The 27,080-nt window shown below is 36.7% G+C and overlaps 1 protein-coding gene across 2 annotated transcripts in view; it reads left to right on the top strand.

Moving 5' to 3' along the window:
• The window catches only part of ACYP2 (acylphosphatase 2), a 238,704-nt gene that overhangs the window by 117,804 nt on the left and 93,820 nt on the right, over positions 1-27,080 (top strand). The window contains exon 4 of one of the 2 annotated variants that reach the window (XM_043987621.1): positions 16,417-16,479. The exons of the other annotated variant lie outside the window; for it this stretch is intronic. Coding sequence (XP_043843556.1) covers positions 16,417-16,459 — 43 coding nt within the window. The 3' untranslated portion in view covers positions 16,460-16,479. The remainder of the gene's footprint in view (positions 1-16,416; positions 16,480-27,080) is intronic. 2 annotated transcript variants of the gene reach the window in all.

The raw sequence follows: 27,080 nt of genomic DNA, 5'->3' as shown, positions 1-27,080 counted from the left end.
CTCCTGAACTGTATTAGAAATCTAAGGACAGATTTCCCAGTTAAATGTCTAATGTTTCCTGGTCCTGATGTACCCAGAAAACTGAGGGAATAGTTGGTCTTAGATGGTATTGGTTAAATGCTTCCAATCACAATAAAGAAGTTTTTAGAGAAAATAATTGATTCTATAGAATGATACAATCAATTTTCCATCATCTGTATTAGTGAGGAAACAATGATAGAGGTGATCCAAACTGGTAGATAATTCAAAGTCACTTTATTTGACACTGGAACATTTAATATGGCTTTTCTTATAGCAGATTCCCTTCCTAATTGTGTCCTTAAGCTAATATTAAAATGAATTTTCATTTCTTGAGGACATAGTATTTATTAGGGAAAGCCAGCCTAAGAGGGTGCTGAAGAGTGGAAGGACACCGACCCAGGAAAAAAAATCATTCACTACAGATAACACAAATATCTACAGTAGAATTGACTTTTTCTCCATTGCATATCTCTACTGGTATATTATTGTAGAGTTACTGATGAGTAGCTAGGCCTTTAAATTATTTACATGCCTTCTCTGGGAGGTGAGGAGGAGAACCTTACTAAAATTACAGACACCCATGAGAAAATGAAGTCTTACATAAACATCTGGCTCATTATTTGCTCTCCTTTGCTGCAGAAATATTGCAGTGGCACCAGTAGTACTAAAGCACTCAGTGTTACCACAAGGGCATATCATGTACTGACATTGCTTGTGGGGCAGCAGTTAATCCCATAATGTAAATTCAACAAAAACATTTAGGGCCTTCCACAATTTGGCTCCAGCCCACCTTTCCAATTCCATTTCACATTGTTCCTAATTGGACCATTAGCTATTCCTTAATTGGACATTCCATCTCATGACTCTCTGTACTCTCACAGAGGGTCCCCCTCCCCACCAGGAATGCACCCCCCATCTTCCCTTCTCCTAATCCTTATCTCAGGAGCCACCTCCCGTGGGAAAGAAGGCCCAGTTCTCAATTTCTTTTCCTCCTCAAATCATCATGTTGTCATCACCTGAGGTCTGGTCCAAAGAACTGACAGCTCAGTCTCCATAATGAGTTAGCACATTTCATGAAGGGAGTTGTATATTAAAACATGGCCCACCTTGGAAGCTGGGAAAGGGTCCTGATTCTTATAGTCTTTCTGGTCCTGCCTCCTTCCTATCCCCTTCCCCCTGGGTGGAGCTAAAGCACATGTTCAATGAACATGCTCCATCCCAGAATGTATCCATTTTGCCTACTTGGGGGGAAGGGCTAAACTGCAACATAAATTAAATGTTAATTTTATGCTAAGAAGAAAGGGTTACTAGTGTATAGCTCTATGTAAGTAGAGTGCATGCTCAGGGATCCCGGATTCTCCTTAGTCATGAAGCCCCTGGGGATTGGAGGGCTTCACTAAACAATGTTACTTGAGGGATAAGGGAGAACTATCCCCACACATGCAGAACCCAACCACATCAGTCTTATATTTACTTTTGTGTTTTCATGTTGTATCCCTCCAAGTGGTAGTAACAATTGTTAATTTCAAAGATGTGTGTATCTATATACCACTTGGATATTTATATATATATACTCACACACACACACATACACATGTGTATACACACATACATGTGTGTTTGTCCTTCATTCTCGAAGAGGATCATGTCACTGGGATGATGTCATGACTTTCAGTGAATTGGATTGAAGTGAGGAAGGGCTATGCAAGGTCACCAGCCTTACTCTTTCCTCCAGAGCCATCTCCATCCAGTAGCAAGATATACATCAGGATGACTAGAGATGGCTCTGGATGTTTAAGGCAATTGGGGTTAAATGACTTGCCCAGGGTCACACAGCTAGTAAGTATCTGATGTGGGAAGCTCCTTGGGGACAGTGGCTTTTGTTTTTGTATCCTATTACCTAATAAATGTTTGTTGAATTGAAATGAATTTGAACCCCCAAGTCAGTAAATACTGACTCCCTAGTAAATCCAGAGTAGCTTTTCAAAGATGTTGAGTAGTTGGAATTTATTTGCCTGTGGGTTGCTGCAGTTTCCTCTAACAGGCTATCAGTTGTTGTTCCTGGCTTTAGGAAGGGCCCAAAGGCCAGGTCAGGAAGGACAAAGAATTTATAGTACTTTCAGTAACGTGTTGATGTCAGTAAAAGAGCTTGGTCATTTCTAATTAGAAACAAGTGTTAATTTCAAATCGTTGTTTGTTTGTGACTGTACTTTCACAGCTCTTCTAACCCTAAAAGGCAACAGCAGAATATTCATGTGCAATAGGTCACAAGATTCTTTTGGGCAGTCAATCCCCAAGTGAAACCAAAGGAAGGTGAAATAAACACCAGAAGACGTGATAGATTTTAACCCTGAGAGGGGAACACACAGTCCTTTTGGGCTTGATGTTCATGCCCCAGGTCCAGATTTGGCATTCTCTGCTTCCCTCCTCTCTTGTGGCTCCTGATGAATCAACACAATGTATCAGTAACCTGTAACCAGAGTATTCAGATGACTACCTAATTAAAGTTTATAAAAAGATCAGTAAAATCATCCTATATTATCCTAGGCCCTGTACTAGCCAATATCAACTCCAAAAGAGCACACCATTATAGATGGTATAGACAGATTTTTAAATATAAAGAAAATGTTAAGGGCACATTTAGAGCCAATAACAGTTCATGAGCTTGACCCCTGGGAAGTTGTTTTTGTATATGTGACTGTGTAGTTAAACTTTTTTTTGGAAGGATACATATGTTTTTGAGATCTTTTTGCAAAGCTATTTTCAAAGGAAATATTAGATGAATTTGAGTGACTTAGGAATTTAATTTTTCAAAGTATTTGTTGTTAGTTTTTATTTTTATCAAGGGAAATAATGCTGCCTAACTTAATACTGTGAATTAATGAATCTGGGTTCCATCCCAGCTTTTCCTTTGTGTGATTTTGAGTGAGTCTTTTGTTCCATCTATAAAATGTAGATGATGATGCCAACCCCATCTGTTTACTTATCAGGATTATTATAAGGCTACACGAAACTGTCCTCATGGAATTACTTTCTAAAAGTAAGATAACATATAATTTAAGATCATTTTATAATTGGTGGTATGAACATGATGTATTTTAAGAACAAACCCATACAAATATATGTTTTGTCACTATTTCTTCTCACGGTTTATAGAATAATATGAAATACAAAGATCCATGTGCTTCTGTTATGGTAGAGTGATATAAGAGAAAGAATGCAATATTGGGATGCAGTTAGGTTTATGTCCCAGCTCCCCTACTTACAATCAGTGTGACTTTGGGAAAATCACTTACCTGAGCTTCAGTTTCCCCTTCAGAAAATTGAGATAATAAATTCTTGTTCTATCTGCTTAGTTGTCAAGAGTTGTTAGGCTCAAATGAGAAAATGTTACAATGAAAATCGTATTCTATGATTTACAAAACATTTTCTTCACAATAATCTGTTGAGATAGATAGTGTAAATATTATTATCCCCATTTTACATCCTCCCTTCAGAGGAAACCGAGACCCAGAAAGGTTGAGTAACTTGCCAGTGGTCACACAGCTTACAAGGAGCAAAGTTAGAAGCCAAGTCTTCTATCCCTAAATTCCACTAGGCTGTTTTTATGCATCACAATTGCAAAGCACTATGTCAATGTAAACAATTTTTGATATATTTTAAAATCATTTATTGGTTCGTATCTGGAAAATATCCATGTCCAGGATCCAAAACATTTTGTTGGGAAAAAAACATCCAGTGTGTTTCAGGCTCTGCCACTAGAAAGATGAAAAGGATTTCAGAGGTACTGGAAAATAGTGGGAATGCTTTAAAAATATTATCTTTTAAAAAATATTACTTTCATTTCCAAATATATCCCTCTCTGCTCTCCTACCCAGGCAGTGATGTTTGAGAACAAAGATTTTTAAAAAAGAAAAAATGTAGTTCAGCAAAAGTAACCACACATCAACTCCCATAGTTTTCCATCCCTGCAAAGAACAGAGGGAGAGTCATTTTCTCAACTTTTCTCTGGAGCTGAGTGGTCGTTATGATTACATGATATTCAAATTTTTATGTTCTTTCCATTTACATTGTTGTAGCTATTGTATAGTATTGTACTGGTTCTACTTCATTCTGTTTCAATTCATGTCTTCTCACACTCCTTTGAATTTTTCATTCATCACTTCTCATGGCACAGTAATATTCCCTTACATTTGAATGCTATAATTTATTTAGCCAGTCACTCTTTGAAGGCCAGCTCTTTTAGAGGTAGTACTTTCACAAAAGAATAACCTGCAAATGGAGTCTTGGACATGCATATTGATCATTTGTGTTTGCTCAGCTGGAACCATGTTTTCCCATTTTCTAAATCTCTCTGATTGGAATTCTGACCCAAACTCTTATTTCCACAGTGATTGTCTTCTGCTAAATCTGGATTGGGGTCAGAGAACGCTGTTAGCTGGTGTCAGGTACCCAGGCATGGAGAGACTAAGGTTCAGGAGCCCTAAAAACCACCATTTGGGACAGGGTATAACAAAGGATACCCATATCCTGGGAGGACTGGCTTACAAAACAAGGAGCTTAGTCATTATGAACAAGGAGACAAGGAGGTTACCCAGACATGGGATAACTGTGGTGCAAGGGAGGTAACCTATTTACAGAGAATGAGGTATTCATATCAAAGTGAAACAAACCAGCCACAAGAATTACTCCTCTCGCAGCTGTGTGGTAAATTTCTACCACCATAAGATTTCTTATATTCCCCTGCTGTAGGACAGGATTGGTCAAAAAGACAAAGGTGGGGCTAAATATATAAATTTGGGTTAAAAAGGTCCAGCTGTGAGGCTTAGGGGCCTGTAGGATGAAAGTGAGATAAGCCATTGCAAAATCATCCAATTGTATTTTCTTGGAGAAACTGCACTAAAATGATTCCTTTACCAGTCCCGTCCTCTTGCTTCTGCTTATTTCACTTGGAATCAATTCATAGAAAGCTTACTGTACTATAATAGTCCTTTATTATCAAAACAGTGAGGGGAAAATCTATAAACAATGTTCTTGCCTCTTTTACATAGGCTTAATTCATAGAGTCATTTAAAGATCAAAGATGGTGATATCTTAGAAGGATTATGAGAATGAAACTTCATTTGGAAAACTTAGTTGAATTATACTTGTTTGGAGAAGCTATTTTTCATATGAGTTGCTATATATTCACTCCAGTTTTGCCTTTCTTCTTTGATATATTTATTGTATTTTTCTTCATATTTTGTATATTAGAAAATGGAACTAGAAACACATGAAAGAAAAAAGTAAATTTCAGAAAACTACAGAGAGAGGAAGGAGGAGACAGTTCATGAGCCTGTTGCTGCAGTGAGGCAGCAGTACTGTAGTAGTCTGGCTTCTCTTCTTGTCTGCCCTTTGCTGTCTGTGTCAGTAAGCTATGCTGATGTCCTGATTCTTTCTGAAAAGCAGACAGGAGATGGGTGTGTGTGTGTGCATGTCTCCTTGGGGTATTGGTGCCATTTCAAGGCCATGCTCCTGTACCAGATAGGATTTCCTTCCTCACCCCTGTTTCTTGGAATCCCCAACTCCCTTAAGATTTCTCAATGGCCACTTCCTACAAGAGGTCTTTCCTGATTCCCTCAATTGTTAGCTCGGCCTCTACTAACGTTTTATTTATTTTGTATATATCCTAAATTTACTTATCTGCGAACATGTTGTACTTTCCCCCATCCTTTCCCCCATCCAATTCCCAGGTGGAATAAGATCAATGTAAGTGGCTATAAATAAGCAAGAAACAGAAGAAATCAAAAATGCTAGTCCAGTGTTTGACAACCCCAAGAACATAAATTATTGGGGGGAGAATTCCTTTTTTTGCCAAAAACTGGAAAAAGGTTTGGAAGAAATCAGATTATACCAACAGTTTATACCATATACTCATAAACTCAAAATGGATGTGAAACCTGAATATAAAAGGTCATACTATTAAAAGAATTAGAAGAAAAAAATCAGGTACAGCCAAATCGAGTTAAATGTGAATAACGAATCCCCTGCAGTGGTAGAATTACTTGAATCCACACTGCATATTTCCATTAGCCTAGAACCAGTTGAATATTTTAGATAATTTTAACTTTGAATAATGTGAATTCAAATGCATGCAGTCATTTCAGGGGATTCATTATTGGAACGAGAGATACTTGGTTGTAACTTTTATACTTTTGGCTTGAAGGATTGGTAAATGCATAACTATATAAGGGATATAGAGGTTACAAGAGATAAAATTGATCATTCTGACTAGACAATCAAGATTTTTAAACATGCATAAATAAAAACAGAACTAGAAGAAAAATAGAGTGGGAAAATGTTTGTATCAAATATCACTGATAAAAGTATGATATACAAAATATGCAGGAATTTGGCAAAAACATAACATGAAGAACCATTTCTTGATAGATAAGTGGTCAAAGGATATGAAGAGTTTTCAAAGTATTTGCAAACTATAAATGATGATATAAAGTGTTTTCCAAGTCACTAATAGTAAGAAAAATGCAAACTAAAATAACTGAGTTTTCTCTTCATTCCATAAAAATTGGCAAAAATGAGAAAAGATGGGAAGTTATTTATTGTTTGAGGGTCTATGAAAAGAAAGGCACACTGTCACACAGCCGTGAAGTAGTTCAGCTATTATGTATTCAATTTGTAATTAGGCAAGAAAAGTGACTCAATTGTTCATACTTTTTAAACTCAGCAATCCCTATATTGGGCTTATATTCCAAGAAATTCGTAGTTGAAATAAAAATTAGATAAATACCAAAATATTCATATTATAACTGTTTGTGGTAACAAAGAACTGGAAATGAGGTGGGTGCCCATCAAATGCAAAATGACTGAAAAAAACTGTTATGTGGAAAGAAATATTATTGTGCATTCAGATTTGTATGAATTGATATGGAGCGAAATAAACAGAAGCAAGAGATAATATATACAATGATTACAAAGATGCAATGAAACACCTTTTTCTAACAAAGTGCTAGGGCATTTCTCTAACATAATACTGTATGCAGTCAGACAAGATTTTTGCATTAAATGGTTTTGCCTAATTTTCTTTGCTACAGGCAAGGGTTTGTTTTGGAGAGTGATGAGAAATGACTAATATAAAGATAAAAGTCATTAAAAGAATGCTTTAGAAAACATACCACATCAGGTATATTAATAGTGATTCCTTTTATGTATGGCTGCTTAGGTCTCTTTCAACTCAAATTCTGTGAATCTGTGAATCCTTTAGGGAAGGGACTATTTCACTTTTATATTTTAACTCAGAGACAAGAACTGTGCTGGAATTCAGTAAGCGATTAATAAATGTTTTTTGTTTGTTGGTTGGTTGATTGTATGTCTGTGACCGACATGGCAGTTAGGAGTATATCTTTGCCTTCAGGTCCAGAGGAAGCCCTATACATATATGAACAGTACAAGAACCCTTCTGCCATTATGAGCAGTTCAGTAAGGGATAGGAATTTGATAATTAGCCATTTGGATTTTTTTTAAAAGTCTTTTGAATAGATTGGACTTTATGATTTCCATGGTCTCTTTCAACTCCAAAACTTAGAATTGCTGTGATTCTGTTTATGAGGATTGATGCTTTTGTACTACTTGAGAATTGGAAGAACTGTTTATATTTTATTGATTAGGTTGGCATTGATTTTGTGGACTGAATATGGAAGTGTGTGTGTATGTGTGTGTGTGTGAAAATCGTTTGAAAAGTAGCACAGTATATTGAAAAGAATGTCAAGATCCCTTGGTTCTGATTCTTTTACTAATTAGCCATGTGACCTTGCACAAATCATATAACCTTTAAGAGTCTCTTTTCATTTATAAACTGAAGGAGTTCCTTTAGATTATTTCTTGGGTCATTGCTTACTATAAGAACAATAGCTCTTGAACTTGACTTCAGAGAAACATGTGAAAAAAGGGGAGGGGCATAATCAAACATCACAAAAGAGAAATTGACCAAGATATCTCAACTCTCTGGGGAATTCTGCTACTCCAGTATCATATTCCTAAGAGTTCCCATTCTTTTTTCACTTTTGAATGATTTTTACAATATTAAACATGAATATAGTGAATTTTAATTCATTAAGTGACACAGAAAATTTTCTGTCACTCCCAACCACTCTTCAGCAGGATTCTTTATCTGTCTATCCTTACCCATTCCCCTTTTCTCCTATATGGTCATGATGAGTGTCTGTTCTGCTCTTTTGGCTATTCTAGTTCAACCACACCTGATTATTAATGTCATTTACAAATTAGCTATCTTTGTACCATCAAACCACTGATTTGTTAGCACAATGGCAAAACAAATATCAGATTAAAATAAGAATCAAAGGAATATATGGTTTGTACTTAAAGAAACTAAAACCTTACCAATACATATGATTTTATGCTTAAAAAAATGGAAGATGGGGGCAGCTAGGTGGCACAATGGATAAAGCATCAACCCTGGATTCAGGAGGACCTGAGTTCAAATCCAGACTCAGACACTTGACACTAGCTGTGTGACCCTGGGCAAGTCACTTAACCCTCATTGTCCTGAAGAAAAAAAAAAGGAAGATGAATCAAATAGATATTAACACCCTATCACTATTCCTAAGGAAGTTTAACTGATATAAATACTTTGTCACCATGAAACCCAAAGAGCCTAAACCTTGTCTCAGGCTGCAATATACTACTAAGAATTGCTTTGAAGAATTGGCATAAAGGATAATATTAGAGAGATGTATAACCAAAAAAGGAAATACATGTATAATATAGTAGGAGCAAGAGAAAACCAATAGACAGCCCACATGTTCTCTTGATATTTGTCCAGAGATCTAAAGAGAGGACCCTACTTTTGGTGGCCCTTCCATAGAAAATTTATGAGAGGATATGAATGAGTCACACAGGATAAAAGTTGTGCATAGTTTATGATTTCTATTATTGGAGGGAGTACCCACATCACTGACATTCATCAGGGTCTTATTTACTGGAAAGCTGATGATCATTGGGAAATAATTTAGGTGTGATTGCTGTTTAAGACAGAAGGTTGATTAGCCAAATAAATAATCCTATGATATCCAATTAAGTAGTTGAAAGAAAGGATTGCTGCTATTATTTATATTGGTAGAAGAAAAGAATAGACAAGAAAACAATAGAAGTTTATAAGTTAAGAACTTAATAAGGAAAGAAAAAAAAACTTCCAAAAGCTTATGAAGAAGGTGAGAATAATAACTGTGGTCAGAATGCCCAAGGATTAAGTCAAAACAAGATTTTCTAACATAAAATCTAGAGAACATTAAATATTATTAAATGCAGACCTATAGAAGGGAGCTAGATGATGCAGTTTACAGAATGCTTGACCTGAAGTGAGGAACACTTAAGTTCAAATCAAGTCTCAGACTCTTAGTAGCTGTGTGACCATGAGGAAGTCATTGAACCTCCTTCACTCTCAGTCCTAAACTATAAAATGAGAATAGTGATAATACCTACCTCCCTTGTGAGAATCAAATGAGATAATTTTTGTAAAGTGCTTTGCAAAACTTAAAGTGCCATTAATAATATTGTTATTGTTGTTATTATTATTATTATTGATGGTATTGAAACCTAATGAAAAAAGATGAAATCTCTCAACTACCTGATAGAGGATCTCCTCTCTCAAAAAAATAAACCTAAACACCCTACCTAACATCAACAGAAGGGAATAAAACCTGAGTGAGGTGAAAAAGTTCAAATAAAGAGATTTGTCTGACTATAGCAATATAGGAAATAATAAAGAAAAATGGATGCTGTATAAATGTTTCTACCTGCTACAGATGGAGCAAAACTATTTTTCTCAATGGGGCTAAAATTAATTTTTTTTAAATTGTATAAAATAAGAAAGTCTTTGGAACAGACGCTAGAACACTGATGTTATAAGAATTGAGGTGATCTAGTATATAGGCATCAAGTACATCCATTTCATCCCCTTAGGAGGAATGGGAGTATTACATAGCTATACAACTATACATTTTAGGAACTTCTTTCACTTTTTTTAAAATTGTGGGGCAGTGAGGTTAAGTGACTTGCCCAGGGTCACACAGCTAGTAAGTGTCAAGTGCCTGAGGTCATATTTGAACTCAGGTCCTCCTGAATCCAGGGCTGGTGCTCTATCCACTGCACCACCTAGCTGCCTCTGAACTTCTTTCACTTCTGAAATTCTTCATCCTCAGATGAATCAAAGGTAAACAAAGTACCCATCTGCTGTTTTGACAGTAAATGAATACAAAGACATTTGTAAAAAAAAGAGAGTATTTCATTATACTACAAACTTTTAAGGAGTTTTTCCCAACTTCCTTCAGGGAATGTACTTTGTGAGCAGAGTTGTATGGGTATTTGTTGGAAATTGTAGCAAAACAAAACATTTCAACTAAAAATGTTTTTTAACCATGGAATTAAGAAGATGTAACTATTCTTACTAAGTAGAAGGCAATGCTCTTCCTATATATTATTACATATTTTATTGACCTTTGTATTTAGAGATACACTTGTCAACAATGTCGAAGTCTATTTATAGTGTCATGTAGCAAAATGAAATATTGTTTCATTAGAAAGATTTTTATGGGGGCAGCTAGGTGGTGCAGCGGCTAGAGCACCAGCCCTGGAGTCAGGAGGACCTGAGTTCAAATTTGACCTCAGACACTTAACACTTACTAGCTGTGTGACCCTGGGCAAGTCACTTAACCCCAATTGCCTCACTTGAAAGAAAGAAAGAAAGAAAGAAAGAAAGAAAGAAAGAAAGAAAGAAAGAAAGAAAGAAAGAAAGAAAGAAAGAAAGAAAGATTTTTATTAGTTTAAAGTAAGCAATATCTCAGCATTTAAGTGACTTATGTAGGCTCCATTGACCGATAATTAATTTTAACTGTTTGGAACAATGAAGTATTTATCTAGGAAATTAGCACCTAAGTAAATTCAGATGGCTCTATATAATATGATAATCTTGTGATCGTTTATGAAAATCTATAAGGGTGTTTTTGTATAAGTTATTGTATACAACTGAGCATTTGAGGTAGGATTCTTGGTTTGTGATTTCAGTAGCATGGAGGACTCCCAGTGTGGAGGTTCCTTCAGCTAATATATTTTAGCAAATCATCTGGACCAGTCTTTTGCCTAGGGACATTGAAAGGTTAATAGATAGCATTTATATAGTCTTTTAAGGTTTGCAAGGCAGTTCACAAATATTATATCATTTTATCCTCATAATAAGACTGGATGTAGTTGCTATTATTATCTCCATTTTACCAATGAAGAAGCTGAGGCTGAGGGAGATTAATAATATAACTTGTCCAAGGTCATATAGGGAATAAGTGTTCTGAACTAAATTTCACATCAAATCTCCTGGACTCTAAGACCAGTGCTCTATGCACTGTATTTGTTTGTTTGTTTTCTAAAAACCATGCTGCCCAGGTTGAGTGACTTATCCATGGTCACACAGCCAGTATCTATGTCAGAGACGGAACTTGAACTCAGATCTTCTTGACTCCAAGGTCAGTTATCTATCCAGTGTCACAATGTAGTCCATGAGTATAAAGAGCCAAACTGTCCAAGATCTGAACTCTGCCTTGTGTGTTTAAAATTTGATTTGTGAGCATACTCCTTTTTGGGGTTATGGTATCCATACTGTTGCATACATGTGCAGACTACTTCAGTGGGCACAAAACCCTATCTTATGTCCAGAATGATGATTCCAAATGTCTTTCAAGGAACATTCATGAGCTGATACATGAATTTTAATATCTACAATAAGCCCACCTATTTTATGCCATTATAATGTTTCAGATTGTACAAGATTTGCATTAATTTGATGTGTGGAGTTACTTGGAAAGAATCTGTATTCCAGGTCACAGGAACTTTATTGAAGAAACTAGACTTCCCTAGTGATAAGGTTTTTATCTCCCTGGTGACCACAATTTTTACTAGGTTCCCATAGGTCAGCAGTACTTTCCCAATGACTGTGACCTGTTTTGCTTTTCCAGGAAGGTGTCAAAGGGATCATGCCTGAAAGAAAAGATGTGTGTTGTGCCATTTTATTGATTGTAAAGAGAATTGGAGATACTTCTGTACTTAACAAGGCTAAAAGCAAAAAGCAAGCAGATATATTTATTAACTGGTACCGAGACAGCAGTCGCATATTTGTATAGTTCATAAAGTACTGTAAATACCTGCTAGAAAACTGAAGAACAAAATTGGAGCTGAATTGTAAGCATCTGATTTGGGATTGATACTGCTGTTCCATATGGCTCTGTTGGAAATGCTGAGCTTACGATGACTAAGAACCTCCAGCGGGGTGTCTAAGCTATAAAAGCTGTAAAGGAGCCAATGTTGTCACAGCTGAACTAAAAATTATTGTCTTTTTGCTTTCCTACCCATGGTTACTGAAGCAGGTAGAAAGACCGATAAGCCCTAACTACAGGGCATAGTTGTATCACACACAAACACTGCCCCGTCTCCCCATGTTATCTGCATCATGGGACAGGGAGAAAGAAAATAGAAAATATTTCCAGATGCTTTGTGCTGTTGTTATTATTAATAGATTGCATAGAATTCTTGTGCTGGGAGCTCTACTGACTACTTTCTTCTGATTCTTCTAATGCTCTGGCTAAAGCTTTGTCTCCTTAACTGGCTCCTTTCCCTCCATACACTCCCTGATTGAAAGCCTCCCATCAGGCTATGTCCTTGGCCTTTTCTGCTCTTCCTAACTGCTCTCCCTCTTGGCAGGCTTACCACACCTTCAAGTATGTCAACTCTATGTGGATGATTTCCAAATAATCTCCACTGCTGACCTCTAGGCTGAATTCCAGGTTTACATTTTGCACTTTCTACTAGCTATTTCCACTTCAATATCCTGCAGGCATCTTAAATTCAACATATCCTTAATTTAACTCTTCTTTTCCTCAAAACCCACCTTTTCTCTTGCCTTTTCTATTTATGTGGACAGTACCACTTTTAACTCCTAGAACTGGAGCTATCTCCACCTCTTCCCTCAACACTTGGTCTCTACAATCGAAGTCAATTGCTAAGTCCTATCAAATCTAATCCTATAATGTCTTTGTTTTGTTGTTGTTGTTATTGTTGTTCTTTTTGCCAGGCAGTGAGGGTTAAGTGACTTGCCCAATGACTTGCTACTAAGTGTTAAGTGTCTGAAACTGGATTTGAACTCAGGTCTTCCTGAATCCAGAGCTGGTGCTTTATCTACTGCATCACCTAGCTGCCCCCCTCTCTATTCTCTTTTGGGAATTTCATCCATTCTCAAGACTTCAGTGAATACATCTCTATAGATAACTGCCAACTCTAAATATACAGCCCAAGAAATTTCTCTGAGTTCTAGGCCCAGGGTCATATTTTGTCCTCCAGCCAAATTAAACTACTCAATATTTTCTCAATATAGCCTATACCTTTCCTGCCTATGTACTTTTGCTTATACTATCCTCTGCTTAAAATAACCTGTGCCTATTTCTGCCTGTTGAAATTCTACTCATTCTCTTGCCCTAACTGGAATTTCTTCAAAGGAACCTAATGTCAAATATATAAAGAACTGCGTCAAATTTTTTAAAAATATATGTCATTCCCCACTTGATAAATGGTCAAAGGATTTGAACAGTTTTCAGATAAAAAACTCAAAATTATCAATAATCATATGAAAAAATGCTCTAGATCATTATTGATCAAAGAAATACAAATTAAAACAACTCTAAGATATCACCTTACACCTATTAGAGTGGCAAATATAACAAAAATGAAAAATATTGGTTGTTGGAGGGATTGTGGGAAAACTGGGATGCTAATCCACTGTTGGTGGAGTTATGAAAAGATCCAACCATTCTGGAGAGCAATTTGAAATTATGCCCAAAGGGCTATAGAATTGTGCATACCCTTTGATTCAGCGATACCATTGCTTGGTTTATATCCCAAAGACATTCCCCAAAAGAAAAAAAGACCTATTTGTACAAAAATATTTATAGCAGCTCTTTTTGTGGTGGCTAAAAATTGGAAATCAAAGGAATGCCCATCACTAAACAAACTGTGGTATATGATGGTGATGGAATATTACCATGCAGTAAGAAATGACAAACAGGATGACTTCAAAAAAACCTGGAAAGACATGTATGAAATGATATATTGGGAAGTGAGCAGAACCAAGAGAATATTGTACACAGAGACAACAATATTATTCAATAAAGAACTGTGAATGACTTGACTATTCTCAATAATACATTAATCCAAGACAATCCCAAAAGAATATTGATGAAACATATTATCCACCTGCAAAGAAAGAACTGATATTGATGGAACAGATTGAAGCATGCTATTTTTCACATTCTTTCACTAAGTAACAAATATAAGGTTTTGCATGATTTTATATGCATAACACATATCAGATTGTTTGCACCTCTGGGAGGGGGTAGGTGAGGGAGGCAAGGAGGGATAGAGATTGGAACAGAAACATCTAAATAAAAATGTTTAATCTGGTAAAACAAACAAAACAAAACAAAAAACAAAGAGACCTAATCACTCTAGCCAGAAGTGATCTCTGCTCTGAATTCTCAAGGTGCTGAGACCTGGGGTATATAGGTATATAAAATAGGTATACAAATCAAACATTTACTGCCAAATATTTTGCAACTCCCACATTCATATGGGGTTGCAACCCACAGTTTAAGAAACTTTGATTTAGAGGCTATCAAATTCAGAGTGCATTGACAAAACAGCAGTTCTTCAGGAATTAGAAACAACAGAACATAGCACCTTGTTAATGACAAAAATAGGAAGCTGCCGAATGGTGGACTGGGATACATTTCTTCCTAACTATTCCTTGTTCATGCTGTTTACACCACACACACACACACACACACACACACACACACACACACACACACACACACACACACACACACACACCTATGCTACTGATAGTTTCATACTGTCTGTGCTGAACAAAGTTTATATTTATAGAATTTGCCCCAGATGTAAATATCTAGTTGTTTCTGCCTTATATAGAATAAATATTGACTCTTCATTACTTCAAGGATCTGTGATTTTCTTGGTATCAATATTTTTATGCCTCCTGATACACTCTTCAGTGACTCCTTAGGCCAAATAATGCATCACCTGGTGGCCAACCTTCCGGAGATAAGCCTGTCTGAATATTGCTTGGCTAGTCCCCAGACAACTGACATATGGCTCATTGCCAGGTCTGAATTTGAACCTTTTCCAGTTTGATGGTATGTGGTAAAGCTTGCCTTTAGGGGCAGCTAGGTGGTGCAGTGGATAGAGCACCAGCCCTGGATTCAGGAGGACCTGAGTTCAAATCCGACCTTAGACACTTGACACTTACTAGCTGTGTGACCCTGGGCAAGTCACTTAAACCCAATTGCCTCACCAGAAAAAAAAAAGACTGCCTTTAGCTGACTTAGCTTTCAAGAAAGTGGGAATGAATGAATTGAATAAATGAAGTAACATCCTGTCATAGTGGAGAGAGCACTATATTATGACCTGGACACCTGGGTTTGAATCCTGGCTTTACCACTTCATGTATGAATATAGGAAGTCCCTTAACTTCTCTTGGGCCTTAGTTGTCTATCTGTAAAATTAGGGTGTTGAACAAGATGACACCCACGAGCCTTTCCAACTCTAATTCCTATGATCACATGAGCAAGTGTCTGTCTTAGGGCATGACCCAACACAGCAGTGGTCTAAAAGTAGCTAAAATGGGCAGTAATGATTTTGATACTCTGATTTATCTGTAATCAATGTGGGTTGTACCTCAAGCAGTAAAGTTGACAACCTGTTCATATGTTCTTATCCTGTGTGACTTCCAGTTTCCAAAGGGGCTTCACACAGCATACTGAGGGTCTTTATCTAGGATCCTTAAAACTGAGTTGATAACCACTGAAACAAACAGACTAATCATTGGATAATACCTGATTCTCACTACTTGACTTTAAGGACAATCAGCAATTTTAAATATTTGTTACCATCAGAATTCACATGTTCACATGTCAATAGTAAAGTTAAATGCCCACAAAAAGCATACTGTCCCTGCAGATCAAAGGATATAGGCATCTTTAAGCAGCTGAATTCAAAAGGAAACTCATAGTAGATCAGCTCTAGGGCATTCTATTTTTCTGTGACTAGCCTAGGCAGATGATGTTATGGGGTGAAACAATTGGGAGAGGAAGATTTAGTTCCTTAATTTGATGGGCGTATTTTTTTGTTTTTTGTAAAGATAATCATAAGACAATTGAGTAGAACAGAAGCAGCCATTCTCTGACTGTTTCTCCATTCTGCACTAGCTGCCCAGAACTGGTACAGTTTAGATTGCTGACAGAAATTTTTCTTTTTTCCTTCTAGAGGGAAAGAGGACGTACGAGAAAGGGCAGGGAGTTCACAGTGAGGAAATCCACCAAAAAAATGGCAAGATTTTAAAAAATTATAATAAACATTTAAAAATTTGCCTTGTATTTAATTATTGGCTAAAGTTGAGTTAATCTTCGATTTAAGGCATGTGAATAGGAATTATTAATAATGGAATGTGCAAACTGACCTTTATACAGATTCACATTGGCAAAGTAACCTTATAATACAGTATGTTCTTGGACTGTTTTCTAATAGCAGATAATCTTTTAAGTTTTCACCTGCCTTATATATGTGTATTAAAATGACCTTTTGTTGATGGAATTAATTTTGAGTACAAGTATAGGCACCTTTAGAGGCTAGCAAGCTGCTTCTCTTCTTCCAGTTTGTCCTTTACTTCTATGTATTTGCACTCCCAATCTATCACTGTTTTGGGGGGGGTTCCTCTGGTGAGGCTTGACATTACAGAGTCCAGTTTTTCTATGCAACCCATTATTTTTGCTATGTAGGCCATTAATTTTGCTCTCATAATTTTCATTTCTTTTCTGAACCAATCAGGAACACAGTATGTTGTGGTTCCATGTTCTCAAATTCCACAGAATCTTTTGTTTCATCAAGGGTTAGATCATTTTCCTTTGTTATGTAGTAATTATTCATAGATGCCTGAATTCCTTTACTAGATCTGGAGGCCATATTTCTTTCTATTGTGATTGTTTTTCCCTTCAGCATTCTTCTTCCTGGAATTTTTGGTAATATCAGGTTTTCCCCCCCATACTTTCCCCTATTATTCTGACCCATTCCCCTCTTTCCTTGGAGGCTGGATCTTAGACCATCTGTTTCCTCCCACACTGGGCAACTCATAGGTTGCCTGCCTAGGTCTTTGTCCCAAGTGACTTTTGGGTGGCCAGAACTGGTCCCAGCTAGATTCTGTGCTCTTTCTCCCAGGCCTGGTGAAATGGTGCATAGTTCCCCACCGTCCATGCACACACATAAAGTCCTGGTGTTCTGACCACTCCTGTTTCTTAGTTCTTTGGCTCAGCCCCAGGCTCAGAGCCTTGCGGTGCTGGTGCTACAGTGCTGTGGCCCCTGATCGTCCTTTGCTCCTGATAGACTGCAATTGCTTAACTGTCTGTTGAAGCCTGGAACTGGGGTCTCCATGGCACTGGAAAGAGGGAGGGTGTGGTAGTGGGTTTTGTTGTAAGTCTAGGTTGTATCCTTGAGGTTGTTAATGTAGCCTTGGTGCCAGTAGTGTGGGAGGTAGGGGAAGCATGCTGAGTGAGCTCAATGTCAGTGAGTATCAATTCATGGGTTGCTAGGTTTTGTTTTGTTTTATTTTTTAACCTTCTTTTGGATTCTGATTCCTAGATCATATACCTTTGCTATATAATTTCCTGTTTTGGGGAGGTTTGAGAGGTTGTGGGGATCAGAGAAAATGTCTGGTACTCCATCTTGTTGTTCACATGACCATGGATTGACTTCTGATCAGCTTTCTATCTAAAAGTTGGAGATGCTACAAAGACTGCTAAAGCTTTCTGCTGGGATATAGAGAACTTTATGCAACTCAATGGCACAGTTATAACTATAACTACGAGTGATGGGGCTGTTAGCTGCCTAAGTATTGTACTATAGAAAGCCAGGTAGTGCAGTGGATAGAGTGTAGGACTGGAATCAGAAAGATAAGAATTCGTTTCCTGCCTCAGGTACTTGCTAGTTGTATGACTTGGGTGGGTGGTAGGAATTTAACCTCTCAGTTTACTTATCTGTAAAATGGAAATCATAAAAGGACCTATTTCATAGGATTATTATAAGGATGAAATGAAAACTTTAAAGTGCTATGTAAGTACTGGCTATTATTAGCTAGTTATTATTATTTAGTAGTTTCCAAGTTTTTAGGCAGAAATATGGATGAAAATAGAGGGTGATTTATCTATAGAAAATGGAGTATGGGGGGCCAGCTAGGTGGCACAGTGGATAGAGCACTAGGCCCTGGATTCAGGAGGACCTGAATTCAAATCCAACCTTAGACACTTAACACTTACTAACTGTGTGACTCTGGGCAAGTCACTTAACCCCAATTGCCTCACCCCCCCCCAAAAAAAAAAGAAAGAAAGAAAGAAAGAAAGAAAAAGAAAAAGAAAATGGAGTACGTACTCATGTGGAGAATGGTTGCTGAGTCTGTTTCCTTTTTTTTCTATTTCTTCTTCTCTTCCATTTAAATGTCTTTTTTTTTATTCTATGAAATTGTCAAATATGCCTTTTAAAAATATTTAAACATTTTTATTTAAAGTTTTAAGTTTCAAATTCTATCCTTCTCTGATTTTCCTTCCCCCTCCCTGAGATGATAAGCAATCAGACATAGGTTATACATGTGCAATTATGTAAAACATTTCCATATTAGTCATTTTATACAAGATGACTCAAATAATAGAAAAAATGAAAGCAAGTGAAAAATAGTATGCTTCAGGCTGTATTCAAACAATATTGATTCTTTCTCTGGAGATGGATAGTATGCTTCATCATTAGTCCTTTGGGATTGTCTTAGGTCATTGTATTGCTGAGAATAGCTAAGTCATTCACAATTCTTCATTGTACGATATTGCTGTTACTTTGTATAGTGTTCTTCTGGTTCTGCTCACTTCACTTTGCATCAGTTCATGTAAGTCTTTCCAAGTTTTCTGAATTCATCCTGCTTGTCATTTCTTATAGCACAATAATATATCTGATTGCCTTTTTTCAGTCCTCATTCAGCTAGATATTACTACTTGGATATTCCCTAGACATTGCAAGTTCAATACTATATCATTACATTCTAAGCACAACTAATTATCTTCTCCAATAAGTCAACCCATCTTCCAAACTTTCCTATTTTTGTTATAAGGGTATCATTCTCCTTCTGGTTGTAACCTCAGAGTCATCTTTGATTCTTTTCTATGACTCACCCCTCAAATCTTATCAGTTTACAAATTTTGTTAATTCTACCTCTGTGTTATTTCTCACATATGTCCTCCTCAACACTCACCATCATAGTTAAGGTTTTCATCTCCTTTTATCTGGGCAACTACAATAGCATCCTAACTGCTCTGTCTGCTTCTAGTGCTTCCCTCCTCAATCCATGTTCCTAAATAATTTTCCTAAAGCGCAGGTCTCTTACCATATCGCTTTCCTGATCAAGAATCCTCAATGGCTCCTCATTGTCTCTAAGATAAAATACTAATGGGCAGCTAGGTGGCACAGTGGATAAAGCACTGGCCCTGGATTCAGGAGGACCTGAATTCAAATCCGGCCTCAGACACTTGACACTTACTAGCTATGTGACCCTGGGCAAGTCACTTAACCCTCATTGCGCCCCCCCCCAAAAAAGATAAAATACAAATTCTTCAACATGGTAAGTAAAGCAATTCACAGTCTGGCTCCACCCTACCATTTAACAATTACTAAGAAAATGTCCTCCTTTACGTTCCACAGAGTTCCACCCAAAATGACCTATTTGCTGTTCCCTGAATTCAGTATTTTACCTCCCACCTTTTTATGAAGGCTGTCCTGCATGCATGGAATGCATTTCCTTCTCTTAGCCTCCTTAGTTTTATTCATGTTTCATCTCAGGTATCAGAATTTTGAGAAGTCTTTTCTGATAACCCTGGTTATTAATATTCTCTTCCTTAAATTATCTTGTTTTTACTTATCTTTTTAAATGTCCCTTTACTCTATAGAATGTAAGGTCTTTGAGGGCAGGAGATGATTTTTGTTTCCACTTTTGTATCCCCAGTGTTCTAGACAGTGCCTTCAATTCAGTTCAGCAGACATTTACTAAGTGGCCACTACACGTTTGACCCTCCACAAAGTCATTTTTTGATACTTCTTGTCATGGAAGTGAAACTGGCTTCTTAAAAGCAGTGTCATCAGAGCATCAGCAGTGGCAGCTTCTACCATATTGCAAAGGTGTCAGGAGTGGTCCAAACAATAGATTTATTGTACTTTCTTCTAAGAACCAGCCTAAATACATATGGAGACTCTTCTCCTCAGTTGGCTGGCCAGCTGATGATGAACTCTTTGGATATGGGAACAAATGAAACAAAGGGAAATACAAAATGGCCTTTTGTCCTGTCTTCTTTCTGCAGTGAAAGTATATGGCAGAAAGAGAACAAGAAGACAGTAAGAATCACACAGTTTTCATATTTTATATGCGTTTTAACTTAGTGATCAATATAGTAAAGCATGAGATCCTTGCACATATCACTGGTGAAACTGAATCATATCCATCTTGACATTCTCACTATAAATAAAAGCAGAAGAAAGAAGGAAGTTGTGGCTAAATGGAAGAAAGCTTCATAAGTGCACAGTGGAAAAGCAAAAAATAAATAAAAGTGTGCAGAATTAGTTTTTATCATATGCCTAAAGACAACAAGAAACATTATTTCATGAGATATTTGGTCAAATATATCATGTACAAGTTCAAGAAAAATATTTGCAAAAGGATCAACACAAAAACGATTGAAAGTCATAATTGCTTATAGAGGATAAAGAGGCAGAAAAATTCTAGGAATAAATCCATAAGAGCCTCCAAATGAAACTAATATATACACTTTGATAATCAGTGAGTCAACTACAAAGAAAGGAAAAGGTGAAGATAGTGAGAAATATGTCAGAAATTACAGGAAAAAAATTTAAAAGACCCCAAACTTATAGACTACATAGAAGTTTCACTCCTTTATATAATACTTTCTTTAAAAAACTGGCATTCAGGGGCAGCTAGATGGCACAGTGGATAAAGCACCGGCCCTGGATTCAGGAGGACCTGAGTTCAAATCTGGCCTCAGACATTTGACACTTACTAGCTGTGTGACCTTAGGCAAGTCATTTAACCCTCACTGCCCCACCCAAAAAAAAATTGGCATTCACTGGAAATAGTGAGCACTAAATAACATTATAAAAATGAAATTATTAAACTTTGACAATGAAAGACTGGTTATTGATGTAGGAGTTGTTCCTGAATCAGCTGTTGGTATACAGTCAGACTACTGATTTTTTTTTTTAGTGAGGCAATTGGGGTTAAGTGACTTGCCCTACTGATTTTTTATACCAACGATCAGATTAAAAGCTAGAAGAAGAATAATGAGGGAAAAAATTGGCAAGCAATCCATCAATTTTCAAATGTTTATTATCATGTATGCCAGGCACTATGCTAAGTGCTGGGGATAAAAAAAAATAGAAAAGCAAAAATAGTATCTGCCTTCAAGGGGCTTGGTGTAGGGCATAAGCTGTGTGAGTGGAGAGAAGAGATGATATCCTCAAGGTGCTGTGAAGAAAGAAATGACAAGATCTAGTAACTCATTGGATTTTGGGGATGAATTAGAGTAAGAAATAAAAAGGATAACCTTGATATTGTAAAATTAGGTGAATGGATGGTTAATAATAGGAAAGCCTAGAAGAGTGGTAGCTATTGAAACAATTTAATTCTAAACTATTTAAACAAGTTATTAATGGTGAAAATGGGTAATAGACAGTAGAAATGACATTGACACCCATTACAATAATTTTATACAGAAGTTTTATAGATGTCAATCAGTTACCATCACAACTCAACCAAAATAGCCTAAAAAACACTTTACTCTGCAAATACTTGATTTGATTGCCTAGAATGACAAATGGTGGCCAGAGGAAACAACTGATTTAGAAAACTTATTTATAAAATGAATTTAGAAATTTTTTTTAATTATAAAACTTACTTATAAAAGCTTACAAAGAAGGATGATGGGATGATTATAAGTAGTGTCACCTCATAAAGCAGAAAGAAGCAGTGAAGGGTAAGTCTGTTTAAAGAAGGCTTAGTGAGAGACCCAACTAAGCTAAACCATCCCAGTGGCATTTAAGGATAGAAAGGGAAGGACAATAAACAGAAGTAAAATGAGAGTGATTTGCAGACTTCTTTTTTACCTGCAGGGCAGTAAGGGTTAAGTGACTTGCTCAGGGTCACACAGCAAGGAAGGGTCAAGTGTCTGAGGTCGTACCTGAACTCAGATCCTCCTGGGTCCAGGGCCAGTGCTTTATCTACTGTACCACCCAGCTGCCCCCGATTTGCAGATTTAAAAAAAAATAAACTTTTTTACCATTCAAGATGGTAGAGCCACCACACTCGGACTCTAATATGAGTCATGGATATATTTGCAATGGAAGTAGAAATGGTACCAAAGGGAATGAAGAAAGGAAAAACAGCTAAATTGAGCTTTGTGTATATAGTATGTATATATAGCAGAGATCCGTGCTTGGAAAAACACAATTATGATGAAGGCATTAAAGAATAAATTCATAAGATTTCTAAAGGATACCAAAGGTATGGAGGCAGAACAATCTCAGACAATGCTCAATCTCAACTTCAATCTGTTTTTAAACAGATGACTAAATAAACAAGTTATTAACATATACCTACTTTCTCATCTAAACAATATCCCTATGAGGCTTATTTCTACATACATTGAGGGCATCTTCAATTAGGAGGAAATGGGCTCTCATGAGGAATATTATATATAATAATGAACTTGACTGGAAACTTAAAGTCCTATATAAATATAAGCTGTTTTTATTATCATTATCATCATTATAATATATAGTGACTAAAATGTATGGATTATAATATCTCATTCTACTTATTATTTATCAATTATACAAAAAGATGTGATCCAGAAAAAATACCACCTTAAAAGCTCTTTTCCAGCAAGATGTCTCCTACTTCAATATCATTCTATTTATTGAAAAACATAACAGCAGAAATAATGTTGTTAAATGATTCTTGAATCATAATTTCAAGTGAGGGATAAAACAGGGAGGTACAAGCTCACCAAAATTGTATTTCTTCATATGTGATGAAGGAAATACATCCAAAATGAAGAGGGATTTCCTGTGAATGGTGAGGTCATGTAAATGTTCCTGTTTATGGATGAAATGATAGTTATATCATATCCCAGAACCTTGTAGATTCTATTGGAAAAATTGAGAGCCACTCAAAAGTATTTGGCCTAACCATCAACATAGGAGAGTCCAAGTAGATAAAGGATGTTACTCAGATTCTGACATCTTGTATATGAACAAGTTATAGAATTTTCTGACAGTTTGCCAGTTGTGGAGTGAGGATGAGGACTAGACCTGTGATTTCATTAATATTAACACAGAGCCTGGCACATAGTAACTGATTAATAAAAGCTTTTTAAAATTGATTTTTCATTTTGATTTATTTACAGACCTCCCAGTTTAGGAAACTTCCTTTACCAATATAGGTTGGCACATTCTTTGTAATTCATAGTCTTAGATAACTGCCTAGAACACCAAGAATTTAAGTTGTTTAGGGTCACAGCAATAATATGACAAAACTTGAACCCTGGTCTTCTGGCACTGAGGCCAGTTCTCTATCCCACTATGGTTTATTGCCTCTCTGAGATAGACAGTATAAACAGAAAATGATTTGGATGGTCAGAATTCGATAGGAGGGAAACCAATGGACTGCTTTTAAATGCTTAGTGATTGATTTAGGAAATTGTTGCTGTTTAATTGTGTCTGACTCTTTATCTGGCAAAGATATTAGAGTGGTTTGCCATTTCCTTTTCTAGCTCAAAATGGGTTAAGTGACTTGCCCAGGGTCACACAGGTCACACAGCTAGTAAGTATCTGAGTCTGGATTTGAACTCAGAAAGATGAGTCTTCCTGATTCCAGGCTGAACATTTTATCCCCTGTGCCACCTAGCTGCCCAGAAAATTATAAATCTCTTTTAATGACCCCAGGTGTCTCCCAGGAGCAAAGACACAGTTTGAAGAAACAGGATTGTAATGTGCAACAGTCTCTAAAGAAATGAAAATTAATTTTTTACATAGGGCAATAAAGAGGTCTACAATAGTTATGAGTAACCCATAAAATATAGCCAACAAAGAACTTCAAAGAAAAACAAGAGAAAAAGGTTTAATTAAAAAATATAAGAGAAGATGGTTTAGTCTTATGTCAAGGGAAAGAGATAACAATTAGACAGCCTGAATGCTTCCCAAGTATCCTATGGTATCAGGAGAAGGCAAGTAAGGCCTCCAGCATGTTGGGGATGCTTATTTTCATGAACTTATGGTAGGATATGGAAAAGAGTTGTATAGGATGGGCATGTATGGCAAGGTTGCAGTCTTTGCAGATGAATGAATGGATAGATAAAAGAATGAATGAATGGATAGATGAAAAAAATTTAATGTGTATTATGTAACAAACATTTTACAAAGCACTGGGGTTACAAATAGACAAGCCAGTCAGTTTCTCTTCTTAACAGCTCACGTTTTAATAAGAGGAGATGACATTTTAAATTGTGTATATGATAAACATTGTGGATAAAAAGACAAAAATAAAATATATAGGCACATAGACAGTCTATACATTAAAAATGCAAAGTAGTTTCCAGAGGGGAATTGTATAGAGGGCTAACAACCTGGGGAACTATGAAAAGTATCTTGTAGGAGGTGGCACTGGAGCTGAGTTTTGAAGGCACCCAGGATTTCAGGAAATAGAGTGGAGGAGAGAGAGAGAGAACATTCAGTTATGGGGACAGAGGAAGGAGATGTAATGTCATGAGTGCTAAACATCAAAGAGGCTAGTTTGGCTAGAATGTAGAGTCTGTGAAAGGGAATGATATATAATCATTCTGGAAAAGTATTTGCCTTACCCATAGTGTTTAATAAATCTTTCTTGACATCATTTTGGATACAGAACTGGGAACCCATTACTCCCTGAGGCCATCATTATCCTTTTGGAAATTCTAATTGTTAAGATGTGTTTCCTGACATTAAGCCTAAATTTGGTTCTATGTGATTTTCACTCATTGCCCCTACTTCTGCCATCTAATTTCTTGGTCATATGGCAGCCCTTCAGATATTCAAATGCCCCTCTCATATACCCCTGACTTTTCTTTTCCAGGCTAAACTTCCCCAGCTTCTTCAACCAATCATTTGTATACTATGATCTTGATTCTTTTTCATCATCCTTGTTGCTATCCTGTATACTCTCTTACTACCTATGTCCCTCTAAATTGGGGGACCCCAAAACTTGAACTGATTTCATAATCAAAATAATATTCCTTATGTGGTCAGAGGAGAGCAAAGAATGGTAATACAGGGGCAGCTAGGTGGTGCAGTGGATAAAGCACAGGCCCTGGATTCAGGAGGACCTGAGTTCAAATCCAGCCTCAGACACTTGACACTTAACTAGCTGTGTGACCCTGGGCAAGTAACTTAACCCTCATTGCCCCACAAAAATAAACCAAACCAAAAAAAAGAAAGTTGTGCCTCTCTTAATATGTCCAAAATCACATTACTTTTTAGGTTACCATATAAAGATATTTATTTACATTGAGCTTGAAGTCTACTAAAATCTCCAGATCTTTTTCAGACAAACTGTGTGATGTAATGGATAGAGTGCTGGACCTGGAATCAAGAAGCTTTAAGTTCAAATTCAACCCCAGACATTTCCTAGCTGTGTGACCCTGGGCAAATCACTTAACCCTCATATGCCTCAGTTTCCTCAACTATAAAATTGTAATAACAATAGCACCTATCTGTCAGGATTATTTTGATGATCAAAGGAGATATTTTTAAAGCATTCAACACAGTAGTACACAGTAGATACATATAGTAAGTGCTTAATAAATGCTTGTTTCCTTCTTTCCTTCTTGTATTTGTGAAGCTGATTTTTACATTTCTTCTTTTCTTCTTCCTCCTCTTCCTCCTCCTCCTCCTCCTTCTCCCCCTCCTCCTCCTCTTCCTACTCTTCCTGTGTCCTAACCAGTTAATCCTTTTCCCCATCCCTCATTTGTAACCATGCAAACCATATAGATATATCGATATATGTGTGTGCATGTGCACATACATGGGTATATAGATACATATACATATAAAATTGAAATAAATCTAAGAGAGAAGATACTAGCATTGGAAAATGAAAGGCTTCTGGCTGAAACTTAAAGGAAGCCAGGAAGCAGAGACAAGGAGAGAACGCATTCCAGGCATTAGTGATAGCCGCTGCTCTGGCTGTACCATATGTACTGTATGCACTACCCAAACTGTGTTCCGATCACATCTTGTGCTTTCCAATCTCTTTACTTAGAGAATGCTGTTCTTTATGGCTAGAATGTTCTCCCTTCTGCTTTCCAACTGTTTGGTCATTACAAATCCTTTAAAGTCCAACTCTGATGTCACCTCCTTTATTCTTCTCTGATCCCCTAATTGGTGACAGATTTTATCCTCCTTAGGTTTCATATTGGACTTTATTTTGTGTCTCTGTAATGCATGTATTCTATTGTATAGTTTTATAATTATCCATTTATATATCATATCTACCTTCTAAACTTAAAGCTCTATGATGGTAAGGACTATATCTTTTTCTTTTGCAGGGCAATGAGGGTTAAGTGACTTGCCCAGGGTCACACAGCTAATAAGTGTCAAGTGTCTGAGGCTGGATTTGAACTCAGGTCCTTCTGAATCCAGGGCCGGTGCTTTATCCACTGTGCCATCTAGCTGCCCCATAAGGACTGTTTCTTACTTAAACTTTGTCCCTTCCCTTATTATTGCCTAGCATTGTGCTAGGCATATATTAGGCCCTTGATAAATGTTTATTTTTTCTATTTAATATATTTGGTATTTAT

The sequence above is a fragment of the Dromiciops gliroides genome, chromosome 2 (assembly GCF_019393635.1).
Source record: "Dromiciops gliroides isolate mDroGli1 chromosome 2, mDroGli1.pri, whole genome shotgun sequence".
NCBI classification, from domain to species: Eukaryota; Metazoa; Chordata; class Mammalia; order Microbiotheria; family Microbiotheriidae; genus Dromiciops; species Dromiciops gliroides.
The sequence above is the reverse complement of the archived record's forward strand: the minus strand, read 5'-3'. Positions and strand labels throughout refer to the sequence as shown.